This window comes from Protopterus annectens, chromosome 13.part0 (assembly GCF_019279795.1).
Source record: "Protopterus annectens isolate FY-2018-M chromosome 13.part0, PAN1.0, whole genome shotgun sequence".
Taxonomy (NCBI): Eukaryota; Metazoa; Chordata; order Ceratodontiformes; family Protopteridae; genus Protopterus; species Protopterus annectens.
The window spans coordinates 1,190,087,750-1,190,105,582 of NC_056747.1; the positions used below are offsets into that span (position 1 = coordinate 1,190,087,750).

The 17,833-nt window shown below is 42.6% G+C and overlaps 1 protein-coding gene across 1 annotated transcript in view; it reads left to right on the forward strand.

Moving 5' to 3' along the window:
- The window catches only part of LOC122788034 (parathyroid hormone/parathyroid hormone-related peptide receptor-like), a 916,427-nt gene extending 899,751 nt beyond the window's left edge, over positions 1–16,676 (forward strand). The window contains exon 15 of the mRNA XM_044054954.1: positions 15,786–16,676. Coding sequence (XP_043910889.1) covers positions 15,786–16,175 — 390 coding nt within the window. The 3' untranslated portion in view covers positions 16,176–16,676. The remainder of the gene's footprint in view (positions 1–15,785) is intronic.
- Positions 16,677–17,833: the final 1,157 nt, after the last annotated feature.

Genomic DNA, 17,833 nt, shown 5'->3' on the forward strand with positions numbered 1-17,833 from the left:
CATTAGGCATCACCATACACTGGCAGAAATCAAACCTTCATCAGTCACAACAACTGGAATTCATAGGGGCAATATTCAACACGCAATCAAGCCTAATCTGTCTTCCTCTCCACAGGCTTCAGAGACTCAGGGCACAAGTTCAGGTGATACTCTGCCAAAGCAAGGTGTCTGTAATGGAGATTCTTCAAGCCTTAGGATCTATGGTTGCAGCCATCCCCATAGTCCCCTTAGCCAAACTACACATGAGATTACTACAATGGCTCCTTCAGACCCAGTGGATACCCAGTCTCCACCCCCTGAGCTCAAAGATTCTCATCACCAACATTTGCAAACAAGATCTCCTCTGGTGGATGCGTACAGATGAAAATCTTTGGTGTTGTTCCTTCCAGGTTCCACAGCCCAGTGCCACAGTGACCATGGATGCTTCCCTGATGGGGTGGGGGGGGCCACTTCCAGGGAAAGTCAGTTCAAGGCACGTCTGATGTAGATGTCAATTTGCATATCAATGTCCTGGAGTTAAGAGCGGTGCTGTTGGCATTGCAAGCTTTTCATCCACTTCTTCCATCCGGAACGATTGCTGTCCAGTCGGACAACATGTCTGTGGTCTGGTACATAAACAAACAGGGAGGGACCAAGTCTTACCCCCTTTGTCACAAAGCCATGAGAATCTGGCAATGGGCGATAGCTTCCAACTGCTTCCTGATCAATGCACATCCCAGGGAGCTCCAGCGTGATTGTGGACAGACTGAGCAGATGCATACTTCATCCTCACGAGTGGTCTCTAAACCCGAGTGTGGCGATGGAAATTTTCAGTCGCTGGGGCCAGCCATGCTGTGACCTTTTCGCCTCCCGTTCAAATGCAAAATGCAGCAGCTACTTTGCCCTCTTTCCCCCTCTCGGGGAGTCACTGAGAGATGCTCTAGTCCACGATTGGCCCACAAGTCTCCTTTATGCTTACCCTCCGATTCATCTGATCCCCCTCTTTCTGTGGAAGGCTATTCAGCTGAGAAGCAAAGTGATCCTCATTGCTCCATTTTGGCCTCGTGAAGTGTGGTTTCCCTTCCTTCGACCTCATGTGTTACTACCTCCTTGGATCCTAGGCACTCATCAGGACCTAATTGCCCACCCACAAGGGCTGACTCCCCTGAATCTGTACACCCTCAAGCTGACAGCTTGGTTTCTCCACTTCCCTTAGTTGCCAGGCAAGAAACCCTTTCTTCACCTGTCTGGGATATCATTTTGGCTTCTCATAAACCATCCACCAGAAAACTTTACAAGGATAACTGGAAAAGATTCTCTATTTGTTCACATAATCAGGAGCTAGACCCGTTCTCGGCCCCCATAGCCACTATTCTGCATTATTTGGCTGAGCTGTTCGACAAAGGTGCTTTGGCTTCTACCATCCGTGTCCATCTAGCAGCAATTTCCAACTTCCATAATGAGTCTGAAGGAGTACCACTTATCTCCTCTTGTCTTTGCAAGACCTTCCTCAAGGGTATTTTTTCACAGCAGGCCTCCCATCAGACAGCCAGTGGAGGCATGGAATTTGTCATGGTTTCTGCAAGCTCTCTCTCTGCCCCCATGTTTGAGCTGGCTGCCACTTGTGATCTAAAATTCGTATCTTGGAAATCTTTATTCCTGGTGGCTATAACTTCAGCAAGGCGAATTTCGGAATTACACGCATTATGTATCAAGAGCCCTTATCTGATCTTTCATAAGGACAGAGTATCACTTCGAACTAACCCATCCTTCCTCCCCAAAGTGGTTTCTGACTTTTCTATTAACCAGTCCATTGAGCTCCCTGTGTTTTTCCCAAATTACTCTAACAAGGGAGAATACTGCCTACATTCTCTGGATGTTCATAGACAATTACACTTTTATCTGGACAGAACTAAATCATTCCGCAAGTCAGACCAGCTTTACATTTCCTTTGCAGGCCCTGGAGTGGGAGGTGCAGTATCACAAGTTACTTTGTCTAAATGGCTCAGGGATTGCATTGCCTTCACATATTCACTTACGGAAGGATCTAAGCCGGGCCAAATCAAAGCTCACTCAACTAGGGCTATTGCAGCATCTGTTGCCTTCCACTCCAGGATCTCCATGGATGACATTTGCACAGCTGCCATTTGGGCTAAGCCCCTCACCTTTATCAAGCATTACAAATTGGATCTGATCTCCAGGGGAGGAGCGGACTTTGGCTCAATGGTTCTCAGGAATGTTCTTCCATAAGGGCCACCCAGGTTCTCCAAGTAGCTGGGGACTCGTTCCCATCAGTGATGAATAGGAAGAAGATTAACAACTTTAGATAAAGAAGTTATGTCTTACCATGATGTTCCATCTGAGTTGTTGATCTTCTTCCAGTCATCACACCCTCCCACCGACCCCCTTCTAAGGTTCATGGTGGATCTTCTGGGTCTTCGTGGTGTATTAGGGTTTTTGCTTAGAGATGGCCTCTGGCTTATTCTTTCTCTATATGTTGCATGCAAACACAATCTGAGGTAACTGAGCAAAGGGCATTGTGGGTAGTAGCTTAGCTTGAGAGTTTTTGGTGCACGCAAGCTTGGTATAAGGCCGACTCGGTTCCGAGATCTCGGAACCGAGCCCATCAGTGATGACTGGAAGAAGATCAGCAACTCAGATGGAATGTTATGGTAAGACATAACTTCTTTTTTGCTGGAGAAAATAAATGAATTAAGCTGAGGGTGTGGACACCACTAGGTCCCCAGAAGTCAGGAGGTTCTAGATGATCTATGAAACATTGTAGAATTTTTTTCTCACCTTTTGATCCATGTATGTGATAATGTACTACTCATCAGTAGACATCATTGAATGTTTTGACTCTGTGGTCATATTTTGGATTAATGTACAATTGCTTTTGTTTTGAAATATTAAGCAGATCATATGCCATCCAAAGGCATAATGAGTGACATACTGCTTGGATGTTCAACATTTTCCAGTAAGCCTATTTCCACTTAGCAAACAAATAAAAATAAAAGAATATCATGAAGTGGAGTAAAAAAGTAACTAATTTTTTCTTTACTAAGACAAGTTCATTTTGTCTAACACGAGGCTGTAGTTAAGAAAAATAAAAGAAAAAAAGAGCAACAGTATCAAAATTAGAGTTGCACCAGTGACAACAGGGTAAAACCCCAAATGTAACTCATGTGTCCTGGATTTGACTACTGGCTTGGGCACCTGATGGCATAATAGAGGAGGATGATACATTTGCCTATCCTGGTGGGGGGGGGGTGAAGTCCTGTATCATCTTACACTGCCACTCTGAGGCACAATCCTTTTCAGAGAATGGGGATGATCTTAAGGGATAGGGACCGCTGCAGGGATGCAAAGGTGTGGCTACCCAAGCTGGTGACAGCAGTCCATGATAGCTAAGTGATATTATGTAAGCTTGGACACTGGTAGTCCTTATGGTGACATAGAGTGCCCTGTCACCATCCAAAAGCAGGGGTTAAAGTCATTCATACAACAACAGGGTCATAGCTGTGATGGTGACAAGTGCATAAACTCCTCCAGGGTTGCCTGGATGATGGTATCTTTGTATGGATTCTTCATCTGTATGAAATGAATGGACAAGCAGAGGGGGGAAAGCACATAAAGGAAAAGAAACAGGCTAAAGTAAACAGAAAGCCATTTCATTTCATTGATAATGGACAGAAATTAAACACAGTACCTAGTATACGGCTAGAATAAGGAACTATTTTATAAAATGACTGAGTGATACCTCCTTGATCCCTATATTGCTAAAGTACCATTAAAGCACAAAAGATAAGCATTATCCCTGATGACTAGTGCTTCCCCTGATTTCCATGCTGTTAAGGCATGACTTTTAAGAGTTATCACTGTGGCTAGTGGTCCCTCAACATCCCTGATTCTCCAGTCTAAGTGCCACTCAGGCACAAAAAAGAGTTATCCTTGATTACTAGTGGTCTATCTGATCCAATTTTGCAGGCTCTGCTCATTAGTCTAGAAGTGTGTGTCAGTATAACAGGCATGCCAACCCCACCAGCACACAGACACACACACACACACACACACACACACACACACACACACACACACACACACACACACACACACACACACACACACACACACACACACACACACACACACACACACACACACACACACACATACTCTTAACCTAATCCCTCACTTTCCCCTTCTGCTACCTCAAACACTCACACACACACACACACACACACACACACACACACACACACACACACACACACACACACTCAAGCATACAGCCCCTCACATACACTGAAGCATACACTCGAGCACCCATCTCCTTACCCTACCGTACCATTAAACTCCCCACTACTTATATCTGTTGCAATAGGTGAACACAGCCTTTTGTCTGTATTCACTACTGTGATGTGCTAGGATCATCTATGCTTATCTATATGTCCAAATGATTGTATGAGTCATTCAGTGCTTAGATGCCTTCATGGAGGCATTCCCAGGGATTGCCACATTAACATGTATCACAGTTGCGGGGACAGCCTGATATGGTGCTGTAGGTCTTTGTGTGAAAGCTCCATGTTAGGGCTGTCTCTGAACAGGAAAAGGTTACTGTGAGGTGTACACTTTATGTCCATATCACAGTAACCTTTATGAATTCCACCCTTTCTCTGTACTTAGTTTGCTTAAAAAGTGTCATCTAATGTCTAATTTGTTACTTATTTACTGTATTGGTTGCAAATGTACTCTGTGTCTTTAAATTTTTGTACTATTGTTAGTGATGTCATGGTCATGTGAATTAGTGTGTTAATGTAAGTGATGGCCTAATGTATGCATATTTCCTTCCGATGAAGTCGTGTTTAACAGTTTGGGTGAAAGCACTAAATAAATTTACTTGTGTCTGAGTTTATGGTTAACACTGTCTTGATTTTTATTGCTCATCATCGTCATCAGCCCCCTTTTTCCCATTTTTCTACATGGGGTCAGGGTATCGTGTTAACTGTCGCCACCTCTTCGATTCAATGCCACATTCCTGCCTTCTTCAACACTCATGCCTGACTGTCTCAGATCTTCTTTTACATAATCCATCCACCTCTTTGCTGGACTTCCTCACTTCCTCTTACCTTCTTCCTGTCTGTCCCAAATCTTCCTCACCAGATTGTCTTCTGCTTTCTACACATGTGCCTAAACCACCATAATCTTTTCTCTTTGATCTTTTCTGCAATTGGAGCTACTTTGGCTTCTGCTCTTATGTCCTCATTTCTTCATCTGTCCCACAGTGTGCATCGTACCACCTTTCTCAGACCCTTCATTTCCATCACCTCTAGCTTCTTCAACTGTTCTGCCTTTACTGCCCAAGTTTCTGTGCCATACAGTAGTACTGGTCGCACCACTACCTTGTACACCTTACTTTTCAGCTTCTTTGGCATTCTTCTGTCAAATACTACACCTGATACTCTATGCCAGTTGGTTGTAGCCCCTCAGATTCTAGCTTTGACCTCTTCATTCAGACTACCCTTCTCCTCAACTACCCCTCCCAGATACTTGAAGCTGTTTACCTGTTCCACTATCTTCCCTTCTAGCTCTATTCTCAGCTTCTTCTGATTTCCCCAATTTGCTGACATTACCACTGTCTTATCTGTGCTTAGTTTCATTCCATGTGCCTTCAGATTTGCATTCCATTCATCTATCCTTTGCTGAAGTTCTAGCTCAGAGTCTGCCTGTACTGTCACATCGTCTGCATACAGCAGCTTTGTTGATCTGTCCCCTCCAACCTGTTTGCTAATGTAGTCCATCAGCAATATGAACGGCAGTGGGCTTAGAGCTGAACCCTGATGTACACCCACTCCCACTGGGAACCCCACTGTTCGTACTTGAGTCATTGGGTCCTTGTACATAGCCTGCACTAATTCTACCAATGTTTCTGGAACTTCAAACCACCACAGTACTGCCCAGATCAGCTTTCTTGGGACCTTGTCATATGCTTTCTCCAAGTCTAGGAATGCCCAGTTGGACTCTCTCCTCATCTCTAGCCTCTTCTCAAGTATTTGTCTCAATGCAAACATTGGGTCAGTTTTGCTGCATCCTGATCTGAATCCAAACTGCTTATCTCTCATATTACATTCTACTACTCTGCGTATCCATTTATCCATCATACTCTCCAGAATTTTCATGCAGTGTGGTAGGAGTTTGATGCCTCTTTACTGCCCACAGTTGTGGATGTCCCCTTTGTTCTTGTACACTGGCACGAGTATACTTATTCTCTAGTTATCTGGGATATGCCTTTCTCTCCACGCCGCTATTAGTACCCTCAGGAGCCATTTCTCCCCCATCTCACACAGCATCTTTATCATATCTGTTGTGACCTCATCTGAGCCTGCTGCTTTCCCTGACTTCATCTTCCTTAGTGCTGCTCTTAGTTCTTCTAGGGTGGGCTCCTCTTCCTCTCTCATTGCATGCAGTTTCTGGGGCAGTACAGCTTCTGTGGGGTTTTCTTCATTCAGAAGCTGGTGGAAATACTCCTTACATCTGCCTTTGATGTCCTCTGGACTGGTGAGCAGGTTGTTGCTGGCATCCCTTATGAAGGGTGTCTGACTATCTTCTTTATCTTTCTGTCTTTGCCTTGCAACCTGATATAGTTTCTTTGTGCCCTTTACTGAGTCACTTTCCAGAAGATGTTAGTGTGCCTCCAGTGCCCTATTCTTTGCTATTGCAACTTCTTTCTTAGCTTCTTTGTTAGCCAGCCAGTAGTCCTTCCTAGCCTGGTCAGTCTTTTCTATCTCCCACTTCTTCCTGAACTCTTTCTTTTGATGAATTCCTGGATTTCTGCATTCCACCACCAGCTTTCCTTATGTACCTTATTTCTGTACCTGGCTCGGACACATATCTTTTCTATAGTCCTAACACATGCTGTTTTTAGGTGCTGCCATTCTTCTTCAACTCCACCTATTTCCTCCTCTTCTTAGGATGCTAGAGCCCTGAGTAATTCCTTGAACTGTTTTGCTTTCTCTCCAGTCAACTTCCAGGTCTTCAGCCTGGTCTCTGTTGACATTAGAGCCTTCTCTGACCACTGCTTGCAGCTGATTGTGGCAACTACTGGTTTATGCTGTAGGCCGACTGTTTCCCTGGGGATGACTTTGCAGTCATGGATTCTACCCCAGTGCCTTTTCCTTACTAGGAGGAAGTCTACCTGAGTTGCATGTTGACTACTGTTGTATGTGATCTTGTGACTGTCTCTCTTTCTGAACCATGTGTTGACTATTATCAAGCCATTTGCCAGACAGTAGTCTAGAATGGCTTCTCCTTCTTTATTTCTGTTGCCCCACCCATGTGGACCCAGGCAGTCCTCATATCCTGATGTTCTTCGTGTTTCACTGTTGCAGTCATTACATTTGGGTAATCTGCTGGCACGTTGTCCTCAGTCGGCCTGAATTCCAAAGTCTTGGGTCCTGCGTCGGTTGCTGTCTTCTCTTCCATTACGTCAGGTCGTCAGGGGTATAAAACATGCAACCGACGCCATTTTCTTTAGTCTTTCTTGCCGCGCGGTGCCTGAAGCAGAAGCATTTCGCAAGTGCCGGTCGGCCGACTACTAAAATACTCGAGTTTAAGTTTCAGAACTGAAGTCTTCACTAAAGTTAAGTACCCCATTGGGGAAACTTTTTTCTTGCTTTTTACCGATGTCAGAAAAAGTTAATAATTGTATTACTTGTGGGAAGCAAATACCTCATAAGGATTTCCATTTATACTGCATTCCTTGCCTAGGCCTTGATCACAACGTGCCTGGCTGTCGGTTTTGTGCTAGATTTAACCAACACACTATTAAGCGTCGGTATATTTTTGCATCTAAGTATTTTGGAAACAGATTTAACTACCCAGAAATGTCGTCGGATAGCAATCCGACTACCAGAGTACATAAAAAATGCAAAGAAAATGACAGAGAAAGGCAGTCGAGATCCAAAACCGATGATGAAGCTTCTTCTAAGCCAGTCGCCGGGTCGCCGGTACTCAGTGAGGTGCTTTCACAGCCCCTGATACCCATGTGGAGCCTGGCATGCCGTAAGATACTCAAGGTATTGGACCGACGGATGTATCTCCCTCAGATGGGTCCGGAGCCGCTGAGCAGGCACTGGCTTCTGAGGGTGTATTCAGACCTCAACATTTTTATATCAAACCAACAAAAGCTGCAAAATCAAGGGCAAAGGCACCTTCTAAAACTAAAAAAACGACACCTGAGCCACGTGCACAGGCCTCTATGCCTACAAAACAGATGATCAAAATGGCTGAAGACCTCATTACCTTGATCAGGGGTACCCATCCCCCTCCAGATAAGATGCCTAGGCAAGACACTGGCTATGAATCTTCAGATCAGGTTTCTATGTCTTCTGATTCCTCTTCTGATCAGGAATTATCTTTACCTCCCTATGAGGATTCTGATGCTGAGGATTCTATTCCATCTGCATTTCCTCCTGAGGATTATTCATTTGGAGAAACCTTGCATACTTTGAGGGAGCATTTTTGCTGGGAGAGTCAAGACTTCTCAGAATCAAAAAAGAGGCTCATGGATTTCCTTCTCCCTCAGCACAAGCCTTTAGCCATTCCCCCTGTTTTAGACATTGTGGATGATGTGTTTTCGGAGTCAAGCCTGACCCCTGACTCCTTACCTCCGGCTCCCAGTAAGCCTGACAAGTATTACAGGGTCCCTGACTCTCATAAATTTTTATTTAGAAACCCTGCTGCTGATCCTGAAACTATTTCACAGGGTCCAAAGGGAGTTAAGGCCTCAACAGCAAAAAACCCTACCCCCTCCAACAGAGATTCAAGGGCGCTGGGCAGATGGGGAAAAAGGTTTATACATCTGCAACCTTGGCAATCAGGGCCTTAAACTGTCAATTTCATATGCTTAGGTACCAACAACATGTTGTGGGATTGCTGAAACAGAAAATTATGTTGATTTCAGAATGTGCAGAAAATAAGGAATTGCAGGAATTATTGCATGCAGCTGAACAAGTTGGAAAGCATATTCTGCAATGTGGTTTTGATTCTTTAGAGGCCTCCTGCAGGGCTGCAGTTACTGGATCTGTGATTAGGAGGCATGCCTGGTTAAAGGAACAAAATTTGCCTGATCATGTCAAAGCTAAATTGCTAGATGCACCTTTACAGCATGATTCTCTGTTTGGTATTAAGGCAGAAGAGGTTTTAAAGAAAATGGAAGACAAAGCTAAGTCTATGCAAACTGTTAAAGATTTCTTACAAGTGCAGCCACCTAGATTCAGTAGACACTGGCCTACAAAAAATTGGTCCTTTCCTGTGTCAGACAGAGCTCAAAGGGGCAAATCCAGATGCCCTAAGTGTTCCAGGTACCAGGCTCAAGACTCTTACAGGTCAAAGCAATGGGGCACATCCACCTCCAAATCTGGAGGAGGTAAAGTGCAAACCTACAGAAAGCAATCCCAATGACTTCCCTCTGCCTACACCAAGCACTTATCTTTTGGCAGCACCCATAGGGGGAAAATTAGCACTTTTTGCTCAAAATTGGCAGTTAATAACCCAGGACAAGTGAGTACTAAACATCGTATTACAGGGATACAGATTCCATTTCCACACTCTGCCAATGACAAATGGTTGGCAAGATCTGCCAAAAAAACAATGAGCAGAGGCACAGAAACAGGTTACGTCCCTCATGGATATGGGGGCCATTCAGACAATACCAGAACAGGAAAAAGAACAAGGTTTTTACTCAAGACTGTTCTTGGTACCCAGAAAGGACAAGGCCTGGTGGCCAATACTGGATTTATCGATTTTAAACACATACCTGGACATTCCAAAATTCAAAATGCTCACTTTGCAACAGCTTCTGCCCATGCTGGGCAAGAATGTTTGGCTGGTGACTTTAGACCTAAAAGAGGCATACCTGCATGTCCCAATACGACAGTCGTGCAGAAGATACCTTAGATTCACGGCTGGCTTAATGCATTACCAATTCTCTGCACTGCCCTTTGGCTTATCTACTGCGCCCAGGGTCTTTACAAAGTGCCTGGCACCAGTAATTGCATTTTGCAGGCAAAGAAGTATTCAAATATATCCTTACTTGGACGACTGTCTCATTCAAGCAGAGAACAAGGACACTCTTCTACGACACCTGGCATTTGTGAAAAGGCTTCTAACATGCCTAGGGTACACAATAAACGAAAAGAAATCACAACTGGTACCCTCTCAAAAGATAACATTCCTGGGTGCAAGCTTGAATACAACTGCCCAGATGGCTTACCTCACGCCAGACAAAGGCAACTGACTACTTACTTCAAACTGATGGCAACAAAAAAACAGTCTTCTGCAAGACAAATTCTGCAGGCTCTGGGCTTCATGGCATCCTGCATCCTACTAATTCCATATGCAAGACTGCATATGAGGAAACCTCAATGGTACCTAAAAAGTTTATGGAGTCAACACTCACACAGTCTGGAAACAATGATTGCTCTCATCCCCTGCCTGCAACAGGAGTTTCTATGGTGGGCAAAGGCCTGTCACCAAAACATAGGATGGCCTTCACTCTACCCCCTGCCAGCCAAACCTTAACAACAGACACATCAGATTATGCCTAGGGGGCCAACATGGCAGGAAGATGCATTCAGGGCATATGGGCACCAAATCAAATGCATGTACATATCAACCAGAAAGAGATGCTAGCTGTTCAAAATACCCTAACAGCCTTCAAGGACTTACTTCATCCAGGACAACTACTGATAAAGACGGACAACACCACAGTCATGTGGTATATAAACAAGCAAGGGGGCACACACTCATACCCCCTTTGCAGATTAGCCATGGCACTGTGGGACACAGCTTTGACCTACCAAATAAATCTTCAAGCTCAGTTCCTGCCAGGAAAACAAAACACTCTGGCAGACGATTTAAGCAGAAACCTTATGGAGCCTCATGAGTGGAAACTAAATCCACAAGTCTTCAGCATGATAGCAGAGAAATGGGGAAGCCCAGACTTAGTTCTATTTGCCTCTCCTCAAAATTATCAACTGAAAAGATTCTGCACAAGGACTTATCACAGACAAGCATGGAAAGTGGACGCCCTATCTTTCAGTTGGAAAAACCTATCAGTTTACGCCTTTCCTCCTCTGCCTCTTCTACCCAAGGTCCTCCTAAAAGTCAGACAAGAGAAGCCAAAGATGATATTAATTGCCCCGGACTGGCCCCGCCAATACTTGTACCCAATCCTAAGGAACTTGTCTCAATACCTAACTTGGACCTTGCCTCAAAAATCACAACTACTGTCCCAGCAAAACAATCAGATCCTGCACAATCAACTACAGACTCTGAACCTGGCAGCATGGCTAATCCTGTAATCATACAAACGACACCTCTCAGTAAAGCTGTGATGGATGTCATTTCAGAAGGCCTAGTACTAGAAAATCTTATGCGGACAAATGGAAGAGATTCTGTGCTTGGAATCAATCACAAGGAACTGATACAGCAGAACCGCATATTCCTCAGATATTACAATACTTAACTGAGATGCTTGACAAAGGCCTAACTTTTTCATCAGTCAAAATCCATGCCTCTGCCATTTCAGCTCATTACAATACAGAGCCACCAATCTTTTCTCATCCTTTACTAAAGCAGTATCTTAGAGAAGCCAAAAATTTAAGGCCTCCTAGAAGATCACCATTACCTGCATGGGACCTCAATTACGTGTTGGAAAAGCTCACCCTGTCTACATTTGAACCAGCTGCTACCGCTGATATAAAGTTCTTATCATGGAAGACAGCTCTGCTACTAGCAATTACTTCAGCAAGAAGAGTTTCAGAGCTACAGGCCGTCATGGTTGTAGACCCTTTTATCATGTTTTACCCAGACAGGGTGTCTCTGAGGACAAATCCTTCTTTTATGCCTAAGGTCGTTTCCAGTGTGGCTCTTAACCAAGCAATTCATCTGCCAACTTTTTATCCGAATCCGCAGAACAAAGGGGAGAGAATTCTGCATTCCTTGGACGTACACAGACAGCTAAGATTCTACTTGAGCAGGACTAAAGCTCTAAGACAACTGAGCAATTATTAGTGTCATATGCTGCAGGATCAGAAGGAAAGGCTATTTCAAAGCAGACAATTTCAAAGTGGATAAGCCATTGCATCCATTGCTGCTACTTACACCATGTCAAACCTGTGCCCAAGGGTATTAGGTCTCACTCCACCAGGGCCGCGGCTACTTCAGCAGCCTTTCTCAGAGGAGTACCAACCAAGGACATTCTAGAGGCTGCTACTTGGAGTTCTGTTCACACCTTTACAAAGCATTACCATTTGCCTCTCTACTCTAAATCCAGGGCAGACTTTGCCACTGCAGTGCTGCAGGGCCTTATAGCCTCACCTAATGCTGTTTAGCTCCAGCCTCCCAACCATAGCTTTGGGATTCTACCCAAATGTAATGACTGCAACAGTGAAACACGAAGAACATAGTACAGTTGTGTACACTTACCATAAATGTAGATGTTCGAGTGTATTCACTGCTGAAGTCCAGGTTACCCTCCCGCCATCCCCATGTCATTCTACAGTTTATCTTTCCTTCTGTATCTTCTTCAACCTATGTGGTGAATTTGCTTGTAGATGAAGGTAAAGTTTATATTGATGCATGTATATATATATATATATATATATATATATATATATATATATATATATATTTATTTATAATATTGCTACCTTTTTGGAGGCACCTGACATCGGGGGCAAGAAAAACTAAAGAAAATGGCGTCGGCTGCATGTTTTATACCCCTGACGACCTGACGTCATGGAAGAGAAGACAGCAACCGACGCAGGACCCAAGGCTTTGGAATTCAGGCCGACTGAGTGCAATCTGCCAGCAGATTACCCAAATGTAATGACTACAACAGTGAATACACTCGAACATCTACATTTATAGTAAGTGTACACAACTGTACTTTCTTTCTGTCCAGATATGTGCATTCAAGTCAACCATTATCAACACCAGTTCATGTTGTCCTCCTTTATCTAATAGGTCCTGCAACTGCTGTTTGAATGCACTCTTTTCCTCATTATCACAACACTGCTGTGGGGCATAGGCTGAGATTATGAATACTGCCCTATCATTACACTGGAGTCTGACTGCCATGAGTCTGTCATTAATTCTGATGATATCTCTTCCTGCCTTCTGAGGTCTCTCTATCACCACAATTCCTACACCATTTCTAGCCTGCCCTCCACCTGAGTAGTAGACTCTGGATCCCAAGCCAAGTGGCTTTGCTGCACTGCTCTTCCATCTCATCTCTTGGATAGATAGGATGTCCACCCTCCTCCGTATCATCATGTCATCCACTTCCAAGCTGCATCCTGTCAGTGAACCTACAGTAAGCGTAGCAATAATCAGTTCATGTTTGTCAAGCTGGTTGGTTTTATGTCCAGCTTTCACTCAACAGAGCTATCCCTGGTAACCCAGGCTGGGCAACTGGACACTGGCCAGCGAGTAGCTTATTGACCCAGGGCTGCTGGGCTTTATGGCGGGCACACACTGGCCAATAGAGGCACATATACCTCTCCCACCATTAGCAAGGGTCCCTAGCGTGGGTCAGAGTAGGCCAGGTCCTCAACCTACTTATCACCGGTAACTACCCATGCCCATTTTTGGCAACATTAGTCAACATGACCGAATCACCTGGAGCCATGTTTTACACCGTTGAGTGGCTAGCCCTGCCATGGCATGCAGTATGTGATCCATGTTCTCCTATCTTGAGGATACTGCTCACCATAGTAGATGCCCAAAGCGGTCGGTCTGTACAACTCTTCCCCTTATAGGGCACCATGTAGAGTCTGTGCTGCTACCCACAGTTTCATTTATTGGTGAGTTTGAGATGGAAACACTCAGCATGTTTTTCTGACATGGGGGAAACCCCACGGAGACACAGGGAGAACATTTAAACTCCAAACAGGCATTGGTCAGAGATCAGGCTCAAACCTTGTACCTTGTGCATGGGAGGTGAAGACCTTAACCTTCTCAATCCAAAAAGTGTTTGCCAGTTCAGTAAGCACAGGATATTGGAAGTCTTTATTATTTTATGCTCTTCAGCTAATAAAAAAAATTCTCATGAAATGTATTGTTACTAAATAAATTAGAGCTATTTATGAAATTAAATATGTAATACTGCTTAACAATGATCACTCCTTGTGAAAAAATGTTATAATGATTTTTTATTTCCATGGGCTTTAAGGAGATGATGTCCTGCCATGTTGTCATTATTGGCTGTGATGTTTTAAAAGGATCACTTTCTGATACGGGGTTCTCTGATGCTTAACAAAACTGAAAAGCTTATCCATATTTTATCATACCTTCCAGTAAATTGTTTTACATTGTTTTATTTATTCTACCTTTAGTTTGTAGCTTGGTGTTCTGTTGTTTTACTTTAATTTATTCTTTATGTGTTGTGTGAACCATTCATTGCTAAAGAAGTTTTTTATTTGTTTGTTCCTATGTTATTTTCTTTGGTATTCTTACATTATTACATTACTGTGATATCAACAAGAGGTTTCTGATGCCTACATACACCACAACATGCCTCCACCACTCACACTTAATGAATACTTTCATCACCTCCTTCCATATACTGTTGATTTTAAAACAGACATCTGTGAAAGGGTTAATTGTCATGCAGTAAAGACATCCTTGTGTAGATCAAATAAAAGACCAAGCAGATTGTGTCCGACATCAAGAAAAGCCTACAGATAACTATAGTGTTTTCTGATGCCTACATACACCACAACATGCCTCCACCACTCACACTTAATGAATATTTTCATCACCTCCTCCCATATACTGTTGATTTTAAAACAGACATCTGTGAAAGGGTTAATTGTCATGCAGTAAAGACATCCTTGTGTAGATCAAATAAAATACCAAGCAGATTGTGTCCGACATCAAGAAAAGCCTACAGATAACTATAGTGTTTTCCTTGTAGCATGTTGTGATTACAAAATTAAAAATATTTTAGTAAACTGACTGTGTAGTTTTATTTTTAATATATTCGTGTGGTTATTTTAGATAGAATAAGGTTTCTAGGAGAACAATGCAGTTGTATGCCCTTGTGTTCTGTTTAATTCATAAGTAACCATATTAAGGGTGTCTGTTCTCCTGTCAAGTTGAGCCTCCAGACCTATTTATTTACCTACTTCTGATTAAAGCAAAGCATGGAATCGTTTTCTCTTGTTATCCATGGATCACCTATAAACATCTTACTGAGGACTAACAGTTCTAGCAGGTGATGCTTTTTGGGGTGCATGTGCTCTACATTGCTCTTTGTATAACTTCATGTAGGATGACAGCATGTGAGTCATGTCTGACTTCATGTAGGATGACAGCATGTGAGTCATGTCTGTGTAGAGACAGTGCCCAATTATTGTGCTTATTTCTGTACCTCATACGTACACTCACACACACACACACACACACACACACACACACACACACACACACACACACACAGGCACACAAATACATATGCACATATATGTACAAGTACAGCTGTAAACCTTGCGATGTAAACTGACATCTTTTTTTTTGTGAGCTGGGTAACAAACAAGATGAATCCTCATAATGTGAATAGGATAGTACTTCAGAATCCTCAAGGTAGAGACTCCTGAACAGGATATAGGCCATCAGTGGATAGCAGTGGGTACTGAATGATATTACTACAGAACTAAAATATTACAAGGTCATGAAAACAGTATGTATTATTAGATAAGTGTATCTGTGCAGTCTGTCTTATCTGTGGAATTTCTCAACAGGTTCAAGCAGAGCTTAAGAAGGCCTGGTTCCGCAGGAATTTAGCTCTAGATTTGAAGCAGAAGGCACGAGTCACCAGCACTGGGGGTAGCTGTTACTATGGAGGAATGGCTTCTCACACCACCACAAGTGTCAGTGCAAGCACTGCCATCAGAGGAACCTTGATAAGTGGTCTGAACCTTAGTGGAAAACATAGACTCATTGCGCTGCCTTCCTTCAGCAATTTGCCAGGATACATTGCAAGCAACTCCAACTCAGACAACTCCTTGCCTACTCCAACCCAGGAAAGTCCAAAAAAAGAAATAGAAACAAATATAAATGGAACACTGGAACCCCCAGAGCAAGAAAGTCCAAATGCTGGTACTCAGAAAGAGCTTGAAACTGTTCTGTAAAATAAAGTGAATGATTTTTCAGTAAAAACAAATACAAAATGTCAACTAATGCAACAGGACTTGAAAAGGAAAAAAATCATCTCATTAACAATGAAAGCAGAATTCTTTTCATCAATGTTGGAAACAATATTCTATAGCTTCTTGTTAAAGTTTGAAGTTTTCAAACCATCAGTGCTAAAGTTTGATCTTTAAGTCCTAATAATGAAGTCAAGACAAAGTCATTTCTTTGGCAGAAAACACTTATTTATCTTCTAACAATGCCACCATAAAACTTTGTAGCTCTTTTTTTAAACAAGAAACATCTTTATTGAATTATTACTTATGGCATAGCCAGTCATACATTTTTTATAAATAAAACCATATCATATTGAAACATTTTCAGCTGCAGGTATTATGTATCACATATAATCTTCTATATGGTCATTGTCCATCAAGTATTACATAGCTCATTCAATTACTGCTTTCCCTTAAACTTCATTCCTGTTCCAAAACACTATTCTGCATGTATTGTTCCCACAATTCCCCTGTTTTCTATGTAATTTGTTCCTACCCTTTTCTAAAGTTCCCACCTCCAGTCCTTTTCTCTCTCTTACTATATTCACTACTTCTAGTAAGGTTGGTTTAAACCCTGATTTCCATTTTCTAGTAATTGATTTTATGGCAGCTACCAGAATTAAACTCAGCAAATCCTTAATTATATCTAGGAAATTCCAATTCTGTATCACTACTCAAAAAAAATGTAGTTACACCAATTTGCTCACCCAGCATTTCTGACAGAGTAGTCTGCATGGAATTTTTAAAGTCTGACAACTCATTACACTCCCCAAAAGTATGTTCCCAATTACCTCTTTCTTCCCCATCTCACTTCCAACATTTACAATCTGCTTGAGGAAAAATTCTTTGCTGTGTGCTTGGTGTATAAAAATACCTGTGCAAACACTTCCAAGCAAAGATCCTAAATCTTTTAGACTTTGTTGCATATTTGGGAGCCATAAATATATCTTCACATTGTTTCTGTGTGACTTCCTTATCGATTCTGTCCTCCCAGTCCTTTCTCACCTCCTCTTATTGATTCCTATAGTTATTATACAATCTTTTACATGCCCTACTAACTATCCCAGCTGTTTCCATTCTAGATTCTATTAAAACCTCTACCAGTGCTGGTCTTTCATTTAGGATTCCTCTTTTCCTTTATCGTTGCCTATACTCCAATCCTTGATAGGGAAGGCAATCTCTAGCCTGCAATCCAAATGTATTTTTGGCCTGTCCTCATTCTGTCACCTTTCCTCTCTAATTATTTGTTCAAAATACCTTGATTCCTTTGTCAGCTTTCTCCAGTGAATTCCAGCCCTGTCTTGCCTAGACTCTGTACCCCAAATTTTAATCATCCCTGTCAGTAGTATCTCCTGTCTCGATTCCTGAGTTGGCTTAGTTCTTAGAATACTTTCTGCTACTTTATTAATATAATATTATGTATGGTTATTATTATTTTTCTTAAGGATCTGCATCGAAAATCCTATTCTCTTCTTATTTCTTGAGCCCCCCACGTCATTTTATTATCATCCTTTTACAGTTTGAAATATAGCTTTCTGCTTGTGTTATGTATAGGAGACTTAACTGTGTAGCTCTGAAATACCCCTTCAAATCAGGTAATCCCA